General features: G+C 38.3%; 1 protein-coding gene across 3 annotated transcripts in view; it reads right to left on the minus strand.

The window, feature by feature from the left end:
* Positions 1 to 20,780, minus strand: part of prdm5 (PR domain containing 5) — a 50,376-nt gene extending 29,596 nt beyond the window's left edge. For 2 of the 3 annotated variants that reach the window (XM_066671488.1, XM_066671490.1), the window contains exons 1-12: positions 20,544 to 20,780; positions 19,503 to 19,586; positions 17,488 to 17,610; positions 15,050 to 15,224; positions 14,088 to 14,265; positions 13,295 to 13,390; positions 12,551 to 12,672; positions 10,950 to 11,030; positions 6,705 to 6,791; positions 6,204 to 6,361; positions 5,324 to 5,417; positions 1,284 to 1,444 (exon numbers count right to left, since the gene is read on the minus strand). In XM_066671488.1, coding sequence (XP_066527585.1) covers positions 1,284 to 1,444; positions 5,324 to 5,417; positions 6,204 to 6,361; positions 6,705 to 6,791; positions 10,950 to 11,030; positions 12,551 to 12,672; positions 13,295 to 13,390; positions 14,088 to 14,265; positions 15,050 to 15,224; positions 17,488 to 17,610; positions 19,503 to 19,586; positions 20,544 to 20,642 — 1,458 coding nt within the window. In that variant the 5' untranslated portion in view covers positions 20,643 to 20,780. The remainder of the gene's footprint in view (positions 1 to 1,283; positions 1,445 to 5,323; positions 5,418 to 6,203; positions 6,362 to 6,704; positions 6,792 to 10,949; positions 11,031 to 12,550; positions 12,673 to 13,294; positions 13,391 to 14,087; positions 14,266 to 15,049; positions 15,225 to 17,487; positions 17,611 to 19,502; positions 19,587 to 20,543) is intronic. The other variant, XM_066671489.1, reaches the window with a different exon arrangement.
* Between the last annotated feature and the right edge of the window lie 205 nt (positions 20,781 to 20,985).

Consider the following 20,985-nt stretch of genomic DNA (forward strand, 5'->3'; position numbering starts at 1 on the left):
TAAGGCCGTACAAAGACAAAATGAACTAAGCTGAAATGACAGTTCTTTTAGACTAAGCCTGATGGAGATAAGAAGCCAGAACACTCATCACAGGCCAAAGGGAAAAAACTGAAACCATGCTGAGAACAAACCCTACAGAGCTCTAACTAGAAGAACTACAGGCCAGTGAATGCATGCAATTACTGAGATAGACAACAGATCCATTTCCTAGAATTAAATGAGTAATGGAGGTCATACATAACCATATATAACCAATTATGTACAATAAAGCTGAACATTGTTGGTTTCCATTAGGTAACAAAAATGTGAATAAACTTAATTTAATCACAATGCCAATGCCTTTATAAAACCCATAAAACTATTATGCTGTGTTTGCATACTGTTGATCAAAAAATAGTCATGGCGAAATCATTATTGATGTGTAGTTGGTATGACTCACTTCTTCCTCCAATAAGTATATCAAATACACAAAGTTATTTCTAATACTGGAAATACATAGGAAATTTGTGTTTTGTTATACATGAATGAACACACCAGGGCTTCAAATCAAATGCCTGCCCATGTTTACTAAAAATTCAAAATAATTCCACTGCTATGGCAGACAGTAAAAGCAACGTAAATTGAACTCTTATTGGAACATTCCACTTAGTGCTTACTGCCGCAGTCAACAAATTTAATAAGGCCGCTCCACTGAAAACAATGGAATATCTGGTTTGCTGTTGGCTGCCTAGCACCATCATGTCAACACAGCCTAAAGTAACTGAAGGTTTTTGCAGCAGAATACACCATAAAGTTGCACTGTCCTATAACTAGAATTAACTAGAGTTCTATCACCTTTTAACATCAATAGTGTCTAAGCAAATGGTGCAAAATCTTGGTTAATGCTTTATGGTTTTGAAACATTTCACTTATATTATGATTTCTTGTGTCTCTGAAATATACTGTTTTTAAAAGCTTGCTTTTACTGTGTGGTTTCTGTAAGGTTTACTTAGTCATTTCATGTGGTTCATTTACATTTTTGTTTCAAATACATTAAGGAAAATCTGTATAAACTATGAAATGGTATCATTTTTATTGTTATGGCAATAAATGCTCAAAATGACTATGCCTAAATGGTACTGTACCTACAATGGTTCATTACAAACAAGAAGAACAATAAAGGCCTGAACTATGATGATGCTGATTCACATGAAGTCATATGCAAAAAAATATTTTACTGATCATCATGACACTCAGACTATCAACAAAACATGCAATTTTTTATGACTTTGGATGTACACTACCTTCTTGTGACTCTTGAGCACAGATGGAGTGACGAAGGCTTTCTCGCACAGGTCACATTTGTATTTCTTGTGTCCATCATGTACAACCTGAATGTGCACATTGAGTGTGTCCTTTCGCTTAAATGTAGCATCACACTGGTCGCACTTGAACGTCCTCTCACCTGGACAGGGGTGGGGGAAAAACAAAAAGAAAAACAGACAAGACACAAGGAGTCAGTGCCAAAGAACAATTTCCGTTTCTGTCAACACAAAGAGACACTTGCTTTTGTTCTGTGTCTGAAAGCTCCGTTCAACTTTGCCATTTGACAGGGGGTACCACTTTGTGTCCCAGCCGCTTTGTGGCAGCCACTTTGCTGCCCAACAGTCTGTCTAGCTTTGGAAATAGTTCTATTATTGTCTTTTTTAGGCACATACCATTCTTCTTTTAAAGTGAAGGACAAGGGTGTCTGTGCTCATGTCTATCATAGAGGCAAATAAAAAAGGGAATGAAAAATGGGGTGGTAAACAAATAAAGAATGAAGGGTCCATCCACTTCTCCAGAGAAGCTACAGTGCCCTTCAAAAGCCTGCTTCTGCCTCCCTTCAACTCAATAGGACACCACACAACAATGGGGACTTTACTGAAAACATGGATGATGACAAAAAATATCAGACACTTCAATGTCTAAATGTTAAAGAATGGCATTAAGTTATGAACAATAAAAACAGAGCCAATCGGTTTTAAACATCCTGGTTCTGTGTTTTAACATAAGATTTAGAAACAGCAACAATTTTTACAATTAGTTCTACTGGATAAAATAACAATGACGCACAATTAGACTTACTTAATTACTTAATACAACTTAAACACTATACAGTCTAATAGAAATCCATTTAACTATTTAAAATCATATATGCTGTTATAAACGGCAGCAACAGAGCTACAGTCTAAATGGACGCTAACGTAGTGGATCCCTATGATTGATAGAGTGGTCCGTAAGTGCAAGTAAATGGTAGGGGATAGTGGGATAAGTGCAAATGAAAGATGAGTGTACATCTTCCGCAGACAAAATATGAACCATACTCCTTCTCAGAGTGTACTCTTTCAAAGCAACTCAGCTAAAATGTGGCACATATGCTACAGTTATTGTTTGATGACATTCCCCTGGCCTCAACAAGAAGCACAAGAATGTGAACTGGATTAATCTGATCTCTTTTCATTACGATCTAATCTAGTCCTATGATAGTTTTCCTGAAAATTCAATAGGCTAAGTCAGAGTTTCAGAGTTTGTGAATAACAGACGCATCCCAATGAGAACCCTTAGATTCTTCTAGGCCTTTAGAAAAGGCCTAATATTTTCTTGAATATTTTTTTAAGTTTTATGTGATTTTACTGTGTTGTTTAAAATAATAAAAGATTATATGAATGTACACTGATTGACCATAACATTATGACCACCTTGTTTCTACACTGACTGTCCACTCTCACAGCTCCATTGACCATACAAAAGCACTTTGTAGTTCTACATATTACAGACTTTGGTCCAGCTCTTGCTCGGCACACTTTATTTTCAAACTTTCGCCCTGTTCTTTAAAGGCTAAGCATCAGTTATATGAAAGTATCAAACAAATAAATACAGTGGAATTTGAGTTCCTAACTTGTGTTTAATGATAGTCAGTAAACATGTTATTTCTTACTAATTCAAGGAATGAGGTTGTGACGTAGATGGTGGACAACAACTCTAGAAGTTGCACTTAATTTAATGCAAAATGACAAAAAGGTGTGTTGTTTTTGGCTGCAATCATTCAATGTACAGTGGGACATCTGTGCACAAATGGCCCAAAGATCCCAAAATATCCAGAAAATGGACTAAATTTGTCTACTTTAAACGGGCACTTTGGAAAGGACCATCCGCTCACTCCGTTATCTGTAGCTCATTTCACTGGCGCTTTTCCAACAATATGGGCATGTAAGGAGACCAACGAAAGGTGTTCAAGAGCCTCTGTAACATGGAGGTAAACAGGGTAAGGACACTTACTTTGCCTGTTTTAGTTGGTGTTAGTTAACGTTAGCTTGACCTGCTAAACTCGGTGGATCAGATAATACTCGGCTACGTAGCTGCATTACGGAGGTTTATAGTGTCGGATGAATGAGTTCGACTTCGATCACATTTAATAAAATTGTCAGTTTTAAAGCAAATTAAGCTGCTGTTTTCATTTTAATTCATACTTATATATGTCAGTAACTACAATAATGTGAAATATTCATGGAGGTCCACTAAGTGGTGCTTAGCCTTTAAAGGTCACGACCACCACAGAGCAGGTATGATTTGGTTGGTGGGTCATTTTCAGTGCTGCAATGACACTGATGTGGCGGTGTTGTGTTGGTTTTTTTTTACACTGATGCACGAGTGATTCAGACACAGCAGGGCTTCTTGTGTATTTAAACCTCACAGTGTCACTCCTGGATTGAGAATAGTCCTGCAATCAAAGACATCCAATCAACAGCGTCCTGTGCCCATTGATGGGGAACTAGAGGATGACCAATACTGTGCAGCAACAGATGAGCTACTGTCTCTGACTTTACATCTTCAAGGTGGACCAATGCGGTGGGTCTCCAGTAGCACTACTGAGTCTGATCCACTCGTGCCATGCCGGTGTCCCAGCAGCGCTGAGAATGATCCACCACCCAAATCATACCTGTTCTGTGGTGGTTCTGTGTGGGTCCTGATCATTGAGTGAAATCAGAATAAGAAAGTATGCAGAGAAAGAGAAAGACTACAGTCTGTAACTGTAGAAATACAAAGTGCTCCTGTGTGGTCAGTGGAGCTGAGAGAATGGACAGTGAGTATAGAAACAAGGTGGTGGTTATAATGTTATAGTTGATTGGTGTATCTTGAAATATGCAAGAGAAATTATTCAATCAAAATATTGTAGCCCAGAATTTTTTATTTCATATTTAATTATCCATAATTTCACACATATATGTTTTTATGTGAGCAATTAAAACTAGGTACGGAGATAATCCTACATGTGTACACAAGCTAATGGCTTTTTATGAGGTGTATCTAAATGTGTAACCCCAGTTAGCCAGTTGACCTTGTTAAAGGTGTAAAGACTATTTAATTGATTTTCCCAAAAGCAGCTTTAACTTCACGAGAAATATATAGCAGCTGTGTTCTCCCAGTAAGAAGCACATACATACTCAAATATACACCCACAATTAGATATGTCTAGTACAAACAAAATATGTATTCATATCTCCCTTTCTCTCTCTCTCTCGCTCTCTCTCTCTGTCCCTCATAGAGAACCCCTGCATAAGCCCCTATAACCCAGTCCTGCAATGACAGAATAGGGCAGTGATAGGTCTCTGGGGAGGACAGCAGGAAATGCCTGCAGCACTATAATCTCCGTGTCATCAGTCTAGACTGGGCAGACCAGAGGCCAGCTCCATCCTGCCTGGATCAGGCAGCTCCACACACCCTAGCACATGCACCCGTCTCCCGCAAATGGTGCCATGGTCTGGGCAGCAGGAGAGAGCTTGCGGGTGGTCATTCAGTTAACTACCGAAATCAGATACAGAACCTGTTTACTCTTGGACTGTGTTAAAATGTCATGAGGGAAGATTTTTCAACTAAACAAAAACAGTTTAATATTAAATATTCAGGTTCATTTAAATGATCACAGAGGAGATTTGTATTTGTAATTTAATATGACTGTGCAATGTTTCACAGTCTGACAACAGTAATTGTGAAATGAATGGCTTTAACTATCTGAAATAATCTGAAACTTCCTTAGTAACTGTAGCCCTTTTCAAGTCTATCACCTGCCAGTTAAATAACACCTGCTATGAAATATGGCTGTGCACCTCATTGATATTGTATGTCATGCCTGCGGTGTAATGCTGACGTTAAAATACAGGCTATAAACTTACAGCTCAGGTTGTGAAATGCAGAAGTATTTGGGAATTTAAAGAGTTGGTGAGAACTCACTCTGAATTTGTGGCAGTGTACTTCTGAAATTTTTAAAGCTATGATACACAATTTATTGTTTGGCACTTACTGTTGTGGATCAGCAGGTGACGCTGTAGAGAGAATGGTGTGCGGAAAAGAGCCTTACACTCCTCACACTGAAATGGCCTCTCCTCTGAGTGAGTCTGAGAGAGAGAATGATAATAATTAGTGTTTTACTGCTTATTATTACCAGACAGCTATTATTTTTGTGATGTGATGGCCACACGATATTTTGTTACTGTCTCCCCTGAACTGTGTGGGGTTTTGGGGCTAACACTAACGGCAGGAATAAAGGTCAAATGTCAGTCAGGGTTAGCAGAGGTGAGGGTTCACCGACAGCTTTGACTGAGGCTCCACAGTGGCTGATTGAATTGACGATCTCCATTAAGATAAGAGGCTTACAGATTCTGCTCCTTATTTACTCATCAATCTGTCTGACTGCAGCGCCCGTCTCTGTGTGTTGCTCTCAAATCTCACAGGTTAATTAATCTGTTCAGGTTAAACTTCTATTTGTGTGTTCAATCTTCCATCTTCCTCTCGTTTCCCTTACTCTCTCTTCATCTCTCTGATGGAGAAGATCAGACACACTAGCTTTCCTCAGTCAGAGTTCTATACAAAAACATAACTAAAGTAAATGGTTAAGAATTGTGTTGTTTGTGAGTGCACATGCAACTTTGATCATATTTAAAGGCATCGTCATCTTGTATTATTTTTATTAAAGTAATGCCAACTGTCTCCCATTATTTGACTGTAAAATCAGTTGTTATTGTATTAACAGCTCGAGTTTATTCTAATAATGCTGTTTCTGTAGCCACCACTGGTGAGACCAGCTACTTTATTGTTTCCATTTTCTCAGGTGCCTCAAATGTGTGCTCTACATGGACTATGTGTTCGTTCACAGACGCACACAGGCAGAGTGAGTGAGGTACCTTTTTGTGATTCTTGTAGACATTTCGGTGGGCAAAGGCTTTCCAGCACAGCTTGCACTTGTATGGTTTATCTTCACTGTGAATGATCTTATGAGCTGTAACCTGATCCAAGCGCTTAAAGCTGCGACTGCAGATCTCACATGTATAAGGCCGTTTCTCTGATGGGTGAATACACAACAAAATGTTTGGATGTTAATTCATTTTCTATACATAGTACGTGTTTTCCAGTGGCATAACTACCATCAGTCTAAGTGAGGTTATCACACTGGCGCTCTGAGTAACCAGGCCGCCTAACGTCTTAATGGATTTTTAATATCAGTTACATCACTTCAAACTCATGGGTAGATGAGAGTTAATAATATAAAGAATATACTTCACCTGTTAGCCTTCACTGGGACAATTTTTGTGGAAATTATAGATATTAATTTACCGAAGCCATGAGAGCAAAATAACGACACCTAACATATTCTCTGTGAATGGGAGTATGGATATGAATGATACCTGAATGTGTGATCATATGCCGTTTCAGCTGATTGGTTGATATGAATTTCTTGTCACAGGCTGGACAGTCAAATATCTCATGGACCTGCACAGACATCATGAATCAGTCAGTCTAACATACGAATTAAGTATACCCATTCGAGTGCACTCCACAGCTTTCAAAGCCTTACTGGCTTCCTCATTTTAATAAGCAGGGAGCCTGCCAGTCAGAGGAGTTCCAAGTGTTGTGGTTAAGTATTTACAGGCTAAAAAGTGTCAAAAATGAGCAAGGAACCGGACCAACATTTACAAAATACATCCAGAGGTTCTCCGGGCTTGCAAAAACAAAAACTAGAATGAATTTCACCACGCATTGCCAAAATATACATCAGCATTGCAGTCTAGAACCACTCTGTGTATAACGACTGGAACATGTATAAGTTATTTTAATTGTGGGTTCAGGATTGTTTCAGGGCTTCCCTTGGGTGCGATTCAGTTGCCCATTCACAGTCTACAGCCTTGAAAATATCCTCAGACCGAATTCACCAGGGAAGACACAGAGGAACATTAAAGCGCCTAGGAGCCACACACATACACAAGCATGAACACACACAAAAACATTTTCACAGATGGAGAAGTAATTCAATGACTTAGAGGTTTGAACAAAAACTCTGCCCAATATAATAATACTTAAGAATGTTTGTAATATGTCTCTGCTGAAGAATATTAACATGAATTGCTACGGACCACACAAGTTCACAAGGAGAACTGATACGACTTTTTAAAAATAGGGGATATTTTCTCAAAAGTGAAAAGGTATATTTAAATAAAAAAAATACAGAATGTTCATTAAAAAAAATAAGGAAACCATTTATAATGATAATAAAAATGGAGTGCAGTTCTGTCATCTTTCCATGTCACTTAAAACCTGGTAGAATACATGTGAGGTACAGTAATATTTGTACAGTAAAGTGTTTTAGGTTGCTCTGCTCTTACACGGTGAATTTACTCTGGGTTCAAGTAAAAATTAAACCAAATCTGCACCTGGTAGATAAAAACTAAAGAATGTCTGCAGTGTAATCATTAATCCTAATCTTTCACTCATTCTAATAATGGCTTTATGGAGTGGGAATACAGGGCCCAAAAGACTTCACCGGTGATAATCATTACAGAATATTTATTGTGACCAATTCTGAAAGTGCATTAATATATTGGTATATTTGTGAGATTTTTTGTTTCACTCTTGTACAAAAATACTAAAATAATATATTAGAAATAAACCCAGAAATTAAAGACCCTTAAACAGATTTAGAGTCTTTCTGAGGATATAAAGTGCACATCAGCTTCTCTCACATTCGTCCAATTTTCACCCTCCTGTTCGGGACTCTGCTAGAGCTTTGCTGAATTAGCTGGACTTTAATCTCTCCTTCCGGCTGAGGACGTGGGCCTAAACCCATCTGAGAAGCAAAAAGTCCTGCCAGACAGCTTTAGCAAGTACCACTGAAGTTTAGCTTTCATATGTAGACATGTTATTCACCCAGTTAAAGCCAAGTGGAGGCTGTGAAAGCTGCAATGAGTGAAAGAAGTGCCAAAAATAGGACTGATCAGGACTCGACTTAGTGGACAAAAATGAAATGAAAATCTTAGGCTCTGAGCAAAAGAGAGGTACTGTAAATTCAGCAGTTTCTAATTAAATTCAGGACGTTTTTATGGAGTTTCTTACCAATGAAGTTGTCAGCTCAACACACTATTTACTTAAGTTGCAATAATACATTTTATGTCTCCTTCTCCAAAATCCTGTTCAAATCCTACACTGACATTCATCTTGAATGACCTGATGCTAAGTGGACAGTGAGATTTAAAGCTGTGTATATCTTGCATTGCCCTGTGCCTGGAAAGCAAGTGACCATGTAAGATTGGATTTTGTGAATGGACTTCACAGTGCACCATCAGACAAAGATTTTCATGTAAAGGTGTAGTGGGCACAACTAATATCTGTACTTAATGCTGTTTACCTCATGATTACATCAACTAAGGTGTATGTTAATATCAGGTTGGAACCTAGCCAATATAGGACTGTGTAAATTGTGTAAAATCTCCCACATCCGTCCAGTCAACAGCAATGTGCAGTAATAAAAATATCTATATCAATGTGCAGCAAAACAATGAGATTGTTTGGACAACTAGGTTCAAACAATCAAGGCTGTTGATTAATAGAACAACTGAACCATTTAGTTTATAGCTAGCACTAGAAATTTGCACTTTGCGACTGTCTGTGAAGTATGTGGGGTCCAGGCAAAGCTGGAAAACTGATGACAGCCCATTTTGGTGTTAAGCAAAAAAACAGCTAATTTACCAATCATAAACAGTAATAATACACGCCAAAAGATATATATCACATACCTCATGATTGTTCCAGTTCATGTCATTTATGTAGCATTATACCACCAGCCTGAATCATGTTATATGAAATTTCATCCATATACTGAACTCTTATTAGCATACTACAATACTGCTGTACAAAGCCCACCATCGGGGTAATCACATGCAAAGTATCAGCTCTATGGGTTGAGGATGCAAATTCATGTGTCAAAGTTCAAAAACTTGAACTTGGTGTGAAACTTCACTACAATTTTTTTTCATGGGTGAATTCCTGTAAAATTAATGGGCCTTTTTTGATTAACTAATGTCTAGTCTTACAGTGGCTTTATTTGAAATCATCATGCCATTTCAAAGAGGGTGAAAACTACAATGACTTTGGCTATTCCAACATCCTGATAGTACTCACAAACGTTTCTAAACTTTTCTGAGCAATATTCTGCCAAATTATGCAGGGTTCAAAATCAAGGACAAAACTCATCTTCTGTTCGGACTTACAGTAGAGTGATCCTAATATGTGTTGAGTTATGTCCCTGTCATCAGGAGATGACTCTGGAGTGAACTGATGTCAATAGAGCGAGTTAATTCTCCCCTGAGTCAGAAAGTACCAGGTGGTGTCTGGTCATTTAGGGTGAGCTATGGGATAAATGGAGGAAGACAAACCGCTAGGCCACAATGGGTCGTATTCCAGCACAGCATACATGTGGCAAACTCGTTTAAGCTTGAGCTCTGCTCTAGGACAAACAGTTTAGATAAACCACCGATGCTGAGTTTGTTTTCAGTTACTATGTATCAGTTTAAACAAGAAGTGCTGAGACAGAATTCAGCAGCATGTGACAGTGTAACCTCTAATTGAAAAATATTTGTCCTCAAAGGACATAACTGCTTTTCTAGTTTACCAAAGACATGTAACTTTCATTTGTTTTTTGTTATCCAATACAGCCCTATTAATATAACTATTTTTAAGAATTTGTGCATATTAAAAAAAAATCAACTGCAGAAATGCTCAGCTTTGCCTGCAATGATGGCTTTTATATTAAACCGTATTTATAATTTGAAAAATATTCATTTCTCAACCATCTTTGTTGACTATGACTATGACTATGACTATGACATGGTATTGCAACAATCAAAAGCAACCCAAATTAGGTTTTAGAGAACTGATGGTATGGCAAAATTTTTTGGTTAATTAAAACAGCTGAGATCCACATTTCAAATGTCTTTGAAAATGTAATTCATTTCTACTGTGTTTGGTGTGTAAAAGCTTTAAGACTTGGTTAATGATCTTATTTTAGAGCAGGTTTAGTCTCAGTTGGCATTGTGGGAACTACGCTAGGTCCTTCGGCGGCAGTAGAAATCCTGACGCCAGGGCTAGCAGCCGATAGTCTGCTCTCTTTGGCTCTTAGATTTCACAGGGGCCGTGGGGATGAGCTCATGAAACAATAGACGACCTTTTCTCCGCACACTCGCGCCACTGGAAAAATGTTACAACGTCAACATAAACCTCACCTCCTGGAGAGAAAGACAGAGACAGCAAGAGAGATAGAGAGAGACATAGAGAGAGAGAAACAAAGAGTGAGAGAGAGCCAGACAGACAGAGAGAGAGAGATTGTAGAAGTCTGAAAGAAATGCTGGGAGGGATAAATATATTTGGAAAGCTGGAATGTGAGATAGTGAGAATCATAAGCCTGACAGAAAAGAGAAGAATAGGAGACTCACGTGAAAACACAAGAGAGACACAAGAGATAGATTGATGGAGTGAGTAGAAAGAAAAATGAAGAGTGAGGCAAAGAGATGAGTGTGGGGAAAGGAAGTGGAGATAGGTGAAAGAGGGAATAGTAGAAGAGAGAGATAGATGGGGACAGAAGGAAGAGGAGAAGAATCTGACCTTGCGATGCTCCTGCAGGTTGACTGAAGATGAACATTTCTTATTGCAGATGGTGCATATGAGCTTCCTACGTGCACTACCTGCAGAGAATCACACACACACACGTCAATGTAGAGGTTAACACTTTACAAGGCTCCTGTGATCCTGGAGCAATGATTTTTTTTTTCAGTATATTAGATTTTACAGTAATGAGCTGTTATTTGCAAATAAAATTAAGGAAGTGACAAGTAATTTTTCCCACTGGACCAGAACATCCCAGCATAACTAGTTTTTGTGTCAGTTTATGTTAATTAGCTTTTATTTCATTATTTGCATTTCCTCTGACAGGAGAGGAAAAAATGATGCTTTTTGTTTCATTAATATAGGTATCCCAATAATAATACTGTCATTTTTTGTGGTTATTAAGACTGGCCTAAATGTATGTAACCTGTGACATGTTGTGTCTAATATAAGCTTTGTAAAACAATGTAATGCTGTTCAAATATTAGTGTCATCCAGCTCTCAGATTAAAATGGCTACATTTAGATGACATTCAACAATATGTAATACATCCCTGAAATGTCTATGTACAGTATAAAAGGTTTATTCTAAAAATATGTATTATAGTGTGGTGCAACAGAGCTGTATTTACACAATAATTCACAATAAAAATAAAAGATTTACTTTTTGGACTGACTTGTGATATGTAGTATCAGAACTTTAAATAAATTAACAGCACTGTACTGAGGAAGCTGAGGAAGCTAAGTTTTTACAGTCATTTTACAAGTACATTTTTGTTGAAAGAACAATAATTACAGAAACTCAGACACAGCAGTTACAAATCAAGGTTAAAAAGAAACATTTCCAAAACAATTTACAGTCCATCTCCAATTTCTGACAGTTTTTCCTGAGTTAAAAAGAAGGAAGTGGAAAAGTGTGTCATTAGTACCACAAGGTCCTTATTTATTTTACTTCCACATGCACTGAGCTGTATTAATGTATGCTAATACATTTAAAACCATAAACTTTCCAATAAAATATCTGACCAGATTTATACACATAAATGCGTTTCTGTGGTCTACACATTATCCAAAGGCCACCACATATGTAGTTTTAATAAGAGATTTGTGTTAACTGGTTCACCCCAAACGCCCTTAAACAGCACTTTAAAACATCTTTAAAAACTACTATATCATTTTATAACTGAACTGTATGTTTCACTGTGTGCCATATAGACCTTCCCAGTTTAAGGGCTTTTACCTGGTATAATCTGCTTTGAGCTATTCTATTAAGACACTTCTAGTAAACCTAAACAAATGAAGAAGGGAGGAGAGGAAGAGTGAAAGAGAGAGAGACAGCTCTGAGAACAAAAAAGAATTAGAACAAGGAAAAAAGACAGGAACTATGATGGCTTTTTCTATTTACTGCCCGCAGTAAAGCAATGCATAACAGTTCTCTGAAGAAGCGGAATGAACAGATTAGCATGGCTGTGGCAGAACTTAGATTATCAGTCGTAAGACTGGTGTAATTACACAGTGGGGGAAGTCATTTGGGAGGCCTAACCACTGCTATGAGAACACAAATGCCATTGGTTCATATGTTCTTGTGTCTGAGTTTGTACCTGTGTGAACATTGCCTTTATGTTTTTTCAGGGCATCTTTGCTTTTGAATCTTTTTCCACAGCTCTCTGCCTTGCAGATGAATCTTGCATCTCCTTTGCAGGCTTCCTTGTGCTGCTCAAAGCTACACATAAATACGTTAAACCAAAGAAATGCACAAAGTCATTCATGTATTTTAACAAACACATACATTATTGTATGACCGACATATCATATACCAGAAAACAAAGGGATAGCTGGTCAAAAATAATCATTCATTCATTCATTATCTGTAAGCGCTTATCCAGTTTAGGGTCGCGGTGGGTCCAGAGCCTACCTGGAATCACTGGGTGCAAGGCAGGAATACACCCTGGAGGGGGCGCCAGTCCTTCACAGGGCAACACACACACATTCACTCACACCTACGGACACTTTTGAGTCACCAATCCACCTACCAACGTGTGTTTTTGGACTGTGGGAGGAAACCGGAGCACCCGGAGGAAACCCACGCAGACACAGGGAGAACACACCAAACTCCTCACAGACAGTCACCCGGAGCGGGAATCAAACCCACAACCTCCAGGTCCCTGGAGCTGTGTGACTGTGACACTACCTGCTGCACCACCGTGCCACCCCAAAGATAATCAAAATTACCAAAATGAAGACAGTCTAAAGTACAGATAGATTTTCTTTAACTTTAAAAAGATGGAACAGTTGGGCTATTGCGGTTAATAATGTTCAAATGTTCTGTGCACCCTTATGTGTACCTAGACTCTGAAGAAAATGAGCTGTGACAGAAAGAACACTGGTGGATTTTAGATGCATCTCCTGTTGAACCTGGGCTCTCAGTGCAGTGGAGAACACTAGAAAAAAAAACACAGACACAGTTAGTTTGAAAACCCAGGGTCAGATTAGATGTATTGTTGATTTTCTAGGTGAACCATATCACCTACACAACAAATGTAAATGTGCAGTGTGCAGAAATTGAATAAAGTATACAAAACCTTGTTTTTATTAGTGTATTATCACCTTCAACTAAGAATAGCTGTATTTTTGTTAACTTAGAATGAGACGTATCTACATAGGGGGGTTGTGTGCTCTTCCAATAGAGGCCACCATGTTGAGCCACCATGCGTCTGCAGTAGCCCAGACAGACAAACCAAAAACTGGCTCCAGAGTGTGTCTTTCAAGTTTTTACTCTGAGGCAGCAGCTTGGAAAGGGAGGGGTGTGGGGGTATTCAGGTGATTGCAATCTGCAGCCTCATCACTAGATGACACTAAACCTAACAAACTGTACCTTTAAACATTACATTTACTTTTCAGAGTTTAAAATTTTTGTAAAGCAGTAGTGCATTACAAGTTTGTCTTTGTAGAGAAATGCATTCTTATTTAAATTTAGAAAATAAAACAGAGTTTGATAAAGAGTGCCCAAACTTAAAATGAATAAAAAAGAACAAAAAAAACTGTTTAATGGTAGAAATCTGAAAAGCCTTTAATAACATAAGTAATGTCTAAGCTGGGATTAGTGCTGTGTTTTTGTGTTTTTGTGTGTGTACTCACTGGCGCTGGAGTGCCTGTTTGACAGGGAACTCTTTGCCACAATTGTGGCACTTGAACTCTTTGTCCTCTGCACTGCCTCTCTGGTGCAGACTCTGCAGGTGCTCAGCCAGGACTTCCTCACTGGGAAAACTGCTCTCACACAGCAGACACGGGTGATCCTCCTTCTTTATTACGGCCTCTACAATCACACACATACACACAGACACACACACACACATACCCACAAAAGCCCACCCACCCACACACACAGAAACACAATTTACGTATGCCTTAAGCAGGGCTTTTAACTGATTAAATAACAGACCTTTTAAGGCTGGCATAAAAAAAGGGTTACTTCTGCTGCTTAATCTGCTCTTCAACAGATGTGAGTGCTGTTGCTGCATTTGTTTCATTATACAAAGCCAGACGTTCACACATTTTATGCATTTTGTGTTACAATCATTTTGAACAAGAAAACACCTCCATATTAAATTTAAACTTCTGTATTGATACAAATTAATAGCAAGAAATTACCTGTCCGCTTTGCACACTGAATGCAATGTCCAGTGAGAGCAAGAGTGGCTGCATGTTCCAAATAATGCACCAATATATCACATCTATCATACACACAACGTCCCGAATGGAGATAATAATATAAAACATTTAAATCAGTTGTGGTGAAATTTCATAAAACACTTAAAGGGGACACAATATGAAAAAAAAATCCCCCTTTAGATGCATCTGCATATTTCTGAATGTCTGGAATGCTTTTTTTAGCCCAGAAACTATGTAATAAGACAACCGAGTCAGTTATGTGTGTACTTTAAATAAAATGAGCTGATCAGATTTGTAATAAGGGAAATAATAACTGCAGTTCAGAACAAAAAAGAAAGCCTTTGGGCTTTGCTTCCTGCTGCCGCTCCCTCAGGACTGTGGGCCGACAGGCTCTAAAACCACCCTTTCTGAAGGGTACACACACCAACCTGGTTCTGCGCTGAGGATCTTTGCCTCTTTGCTGTTCTCATCTTCATCTTTGATAATCTCATCCTCTTCCTCATCCTCTTCTTCCTCCTCCATGTCACTATCCAGATAACCAATCAGGAGTTCCGTATCTGTCTCTATGTCATCCACAGCTAGATAAAAGATGTTCTCCCCATCCTATCAAAAAACAAGCACGCATATTTTATCTAACAGATCCATCCACTGGGCTGTGTTATAGAACTTGGTGGAAAGAAAAAAAAATCAAATGTCTTAACATGATTGAGACAGAAACTGCACTTCAAATTACTGGTCTTGAAATACTTAATGGGTTTTGATAAGTTTGGCAAGTGAAAGCAAATAAAATATGTAGCAGTTCAGTAAACTTTTCACATTGCATTTGCGTAGTATATAACTGAAGTAAATACAAAGAGTTTTGAGGGGAACCTTTCCTAACACTAACCACAGTGCTCACTCTAGAAAATGAAGACATAAATGAAGATAACCAAACACACATCCAATCAAAGGCTGAAATGAGAATATAATTATAATGAATATAAAACCCATCTGTTTCTAGGTCTGTGCTTCAACATTTCAAAGTGATGCTGTGCAGACAAGATGAAGCAGCTAATGAAACACACACACACTGAATGAACATCCGTTTCTCTTGATTAAGGTCAGAGGTCAAGCTCTGGGAAATCCTAAATTTGCCATTATCAGATCTCCGTCTCTGGAAAGGTCAAACTGACATCACTTATCACTCATCTTCCTTTATTCTTTCTGTCAGCACTGTAATGTTAATGGTAGAACTGGTCCATGTTACCAAATTGTTTTAAAACTGAAATAGTTATCCAGAGAAGACCCTTGATCAGCTCTAAAGCATTTTTAGCATCTCATCAATCGCCAGACTAAAATACCCACTATTTAAATTAGGAAATATGAAATATATCAAATTTATATTTATATATCACATATCATAAATTATTATTATACAACTCATACTATTGTACAGCACATTACACTAAATGTATATAGTACCATGACCCTTCAAATCAAATTCAAATCCTTGGCCTAAAAGCTTTTTACTGATTTCAAATTATTTTTTTAATCTTTATTTCAAATTGATCTTTAAAAATGGTCGTTCCTTCATTATTAAGGCAAAATGAGAAAGAAGAGACAGTAAAATATGAGACAGTGAAAGACAGAAGAAAGAGAGAAAGAGAAAAGGAGTAAGAGAGAGAGATGAAAGGTATATGTGTGTATGTTTGAATACGTTTCTCTCCTCTTATCTTGGTCCAGGTCTCATTACACCTTCTTATCACACACACACACCCCTTCAAAGCCGTCCCGTCACACACACAGAGTAGGGCACATCAACACACCGCTACAGCAGACATAACAAACACACTCCCTTTCCAGCTCTCTTTGCTCTGTTGCGCTGTTTCTTTTCCTCAGGAACGTCTCTGAATGTTCCTTCCTAATCTTAGACAAGGGCTTTAAAAAGTGCTTTCTTTTTCCATCTCTCTGATAATGATTAAAAACATTTTAAAATTATAGTTCAAATATAAACGCATTAAAAACAATCTAAACATGACTAACACCAATTCTTTTAAATCTTTAAATTCAGACTCTCCAGCAGCTTGTCAGATTCTGCTGCTAAAGGGCACATTGTATAAATTAGTACTAAAACAAAAACTGTTATACATCACATTATACAAATCAGTCAAGTAATATTCCCACACCCTGATGATAACATTAGTCTTACAATGGCATGACCAAATAGGAGTCTAAGCCTAGCATACTGAACCCATTTAGAGATTCTGGGGCTTCATAAAAACATTAGATCTGTTTCAAGCACGCAAACAGACTGGAGAGCAGCAAATAGTCAGGGAACATCCTCAAAATTTTATAAAAAGTGTTTTTTGATTCAAATCGTGAATGTCGCCTTTAAGATTAGCAGTGGGAGCCAGAGTAAATTTATTTAGTCTATTTGACTAGACATTACCACCACTGCAATAATTATATTTTTATGAGGTCCTCTGTGGTGTGTTCACTGTAAAACTAGAATTACACAAATCTTCTGTTCAACTGCACACAGCTCAGGTGAATGTTGTATGCTATCTTTTCCACCATTCTTATTTAACCATGGTTCTTTCCCATTGTCAAAGTCTTACAAGTCTAAAGTTCTTCATACTTCCTTTTCAGAGTAAAAGAAAACTGACTCCGGGTCAGTCTCTAGTATCTATTCTGTAATGAACACTGACAGACAGCAACAGAACTTGATCCTAGATCAGTGCTCTTTGTGACTATTGATAAATATGGGCCCTGTTCTGTATCAGAAGGATCTGTCTGGCTCTGTGTTTTCAGTAGAGATAAGGTTTTCATTGGGATAAGTTGTTGGGGAGCTACTGTCTTTTAGCCCTGCTCATCTCAACTCTCATACCTGAATTGCAGCCAGGTTCTTCTGCTCCTGAGATGGGGCCTGGTGCACGAAGCGGAGCCAGTTTGCGTGCCGTGGGTTGCTGGCGTCTAGTATGTACAGCACGTCACCTCTGTTTCCACGAACCTGCAGCACACAGACAGACAAATGCTTATTACAGCTTAGGCAGGCAGAACATTATAAAAATAAATAACATGTACCTAGTATTTTATTTTTATAGGGGAGGTATTCTACATACACATTTGTAATTTTTTCCCCCCTGAGGTCCAAATGTAGGTCATTTTGACCTATTTCATAACAGATATACCTGACCTCTCTATCCCTATCCCAAGAAATAAACAGGCTGTTTCTGTTCCTGTGTCAGATATCTGTAAACGATGTGTGTTTTGATTTGCTGTACAAGGCCTTATTCAAAAAGTAGTTTGGACTGGATGTACAAAACAAGTAGGTCCATATGAACATGTATGAAAGTGTGATGAAAATGTATATATGTCTAAAAGCCAAAAATCAGCAGAATTGCTGTCAAAAACTTGCAAATCTTCTGACATATTATGCTTTGTACATTAGTTTGGCTCAGTCATGCAATCCATGGTTAAGAGTGTAAACATTTAATTATTACAAAGTGAAGCAAAGCAGACATGTCATCTGTTGTTTGACAAAGTACTACAATTGTTCTACGCTGCAATATTAAAAACACATTCCAACACCTATTCAACAGTGTAAGATTGTCCTTCTTTATTTTGATCAAAATAATTTATCAAACTACATTGTGCGTTCAAAAAGCCACACATATAGTGGAAGCCTTTCCCATAAAAACTGTATTTATACTAAACATTCTTACTTATCCACCTCAATACAACCTTCTGCCAACACTTCATTCTTTAAAAATGGGGAAAGAAAAAAAAGTTTTTTGACCCAGACTTTCATGTTTGTGTGTTATCACTGCATCCATAGCAACCCATGTACAATAGAATACAGCTACACTCCGAGATTTAACAATATGCAACGTATCAGTCAGCAACTGCTTCTAAGAAGCAAAGAAATTATCTTCCAGCTTCTGTTTTTGGATACAAATTATTATTTTGCATGACTATCCCAGCTTTAATGGAGTGAAATGACGGCTAACGATGCCTCACTCTCACAAACTATGAAATGATGGTCTATCTTAATTGCACAGCTGCAGTGAAACCATCCAGCACATGAAAGTGAAGTACAGTAAAAGATTACATGCCATGGCAATATATCAGAGTAATCACACACAGCACTGTAATTTAAGATTTAAACCTACTGTACATAGTGCATTGGGGTGTCATTCAGATAGGCAGATGTATAAATCACTGTGTAATGTGGCTAAGCCTGGTATGATATAGGCTTTAATTAAACCGTCACGTAGCTGAAAATAAAAACTCGTGGGGCGAATATCAGATGCCATCTTAGAGGGAGCGTGCACAGGGCAGAGGGGTTGTGTGCTATGTGCCCATGATGCTCTTTGGCAAGCAGAGCCATTATTACAGAAACGGTGGAGGCCAAAAAAGCATAGCTTAAAGAACCTGGTCTACATGCCTGGTCTGATTAACCACCATCTAGAAAAGCCAAGTCAAGCATCTCTGCAACCCAGTATTGTGCTGGCATACTTCAGGAGTGCAAAACCAATTTCAAATCTCTACATTTTAGCTATGCTTTTATGCTTTTCTGGTCTGAAAATATTGGTTTAAAACAGGACCTTGAAAATGGAATCTGGAAATTACTGATAAATAACTGATAAAATACTTAGCAGTTCAAATGTTAGATAAAATGCCAATAATATTCCTGTTCTGTATTAAACAATTAGTATAACTATAAAACTAAAATTCAAAACAGTATAAAGTGCTGTTATCTCTAATATTATTCATGTTAATTATTAAATTATTAATGTGCAGATATGTTCTAAGTGGATAACTGTGAATTTATCCTATTTCAAGACATTGACAACCATGAGTTGACACTCTAGATTTGCCTGACCTTTTAGGTCCACTCACCTCCCACATGAGCCTAGGGTCCATGCTCTCATCCAGGTCACTGGGCATTCTCTTCTCCCCTGCAAATGGACCAAACTTCTCACCCTGAAACAGAAGACACAGATGGTGTGACAGACTTAGACTTGCATGCTTGAGTGTTGTTTTGCGTTATAATGCTTGTATTATTTCAAACACACAATTGTAATTCTTGTTATTTCAGTGCAAGACAAATTCTGAGAGGGTGTGCTAGTAGAGAAGCACAGCTTGAATATATCAGCTCCTTTGTCAGATTTCACTTTATATCTATTGTAATGTAACAGTAACAGTTTCACTCTTTGAAGTGGAATGGAAAATCTGAGGCAGAAGAAAAAGAAACAAACGGGCTTAGTGGTGAACATCTTTGGTTTTGGCCAGTGTCAGTTAGTACACTAGTCATTGTTGTTGTTTTCATCCTCAAAATGTGTGACTACAAAGTTGAACAAGGCTGTTTACGTGTTATGAATGCTTATTAATGTATGTTTATGAAGTTAATGAACTAGATTTACACCAGTTACAAACCCTAGGAGGACTGCATTGTTGTAAATGTGAGTACTTGAAAACAATAGTGGCCTCTTTCTTTGAATAAAATCAGACCAGTCTGTTATAATGTTTATTCTCTTGTACTGTGTGTAGGTTTATGATTCATCATCCGGTACAGGAGAGATTTGTGCACATACAGGGTTTAACTTTACAGTAAATGGTGGTCGAAGTCACAGAAGTGGAGGACCTGGAAGGAAAAGGCTACCTTTAAACTAGCGCATGAAACAACGAAAGGAATTTATGTCGGTCAGTTACTCTCAGCGAGACACATACGTGGCACTTCACGTCACCGCTCACCGTTCATGGAGAAAAACGCAGTTAACTCGGAGTAAGGGGCCAAAGAAAGCCGAAATTAAACTTATACATGCACGGAAAACACGTCTTTAGTTCCTCTGAGATGTTTAAGGGCGCCGCATGTTAGTGGCTGCAGTTTGTTGTAGATGTTTTCCCCTCTCTCTCTCTCTCTCTAAAAAGTGAACAAACCTTCTTGACTCTCCTGGCCGTGTACAGCCCCACTCCGTCTTCCACTCTGGAGGATTTCAGAGAGAACCTGTCGGGCACGTACATGCCCAGCATGGTCATTACTCTAACGCCAAACCCTCGGAAGAAGTAGAGTGTTGAAACGAAGTGAGAGGATGCGGTATTTTAGCGGTTCACTGAAGGTAGGACCGAGGCGAGCCTCCGCTAACCGTCCCTCAGAACACCGACGCAGCTCGAGCTTCCATGTTGCTCCAGTAGTGAGAAGGAAAGAGCGCCCTGATTGGTTGAAAGTTTTCTTCAGCGCGCCGTGATTGGTCCAAAGTTTGTAACCAGGGGCTACGCATTCTTGACTGAGGCGGGACTGAAGATGCGCCCAGATTTCTTGAGGTTGAACTGAAACTGAGGTCGATTAACCTGGGGCTTTTACACACAGCAGGATTTATCA

Source organism: Hoplias malabaricus, chromosome 5, assembly GCF_029633855.1.
Source record: "Hoplias malabaricus isolate fHopMal1 chromosome 5, fHopMal1.hap1, whole genome shotgun sequence".
NCBI classification, from domain to species: Eukaryota; Metazoa; Chordata; class Actinopteri; order Characiformes; family Erythrinidae; genus Hoplias; species Hoplias malabaricus.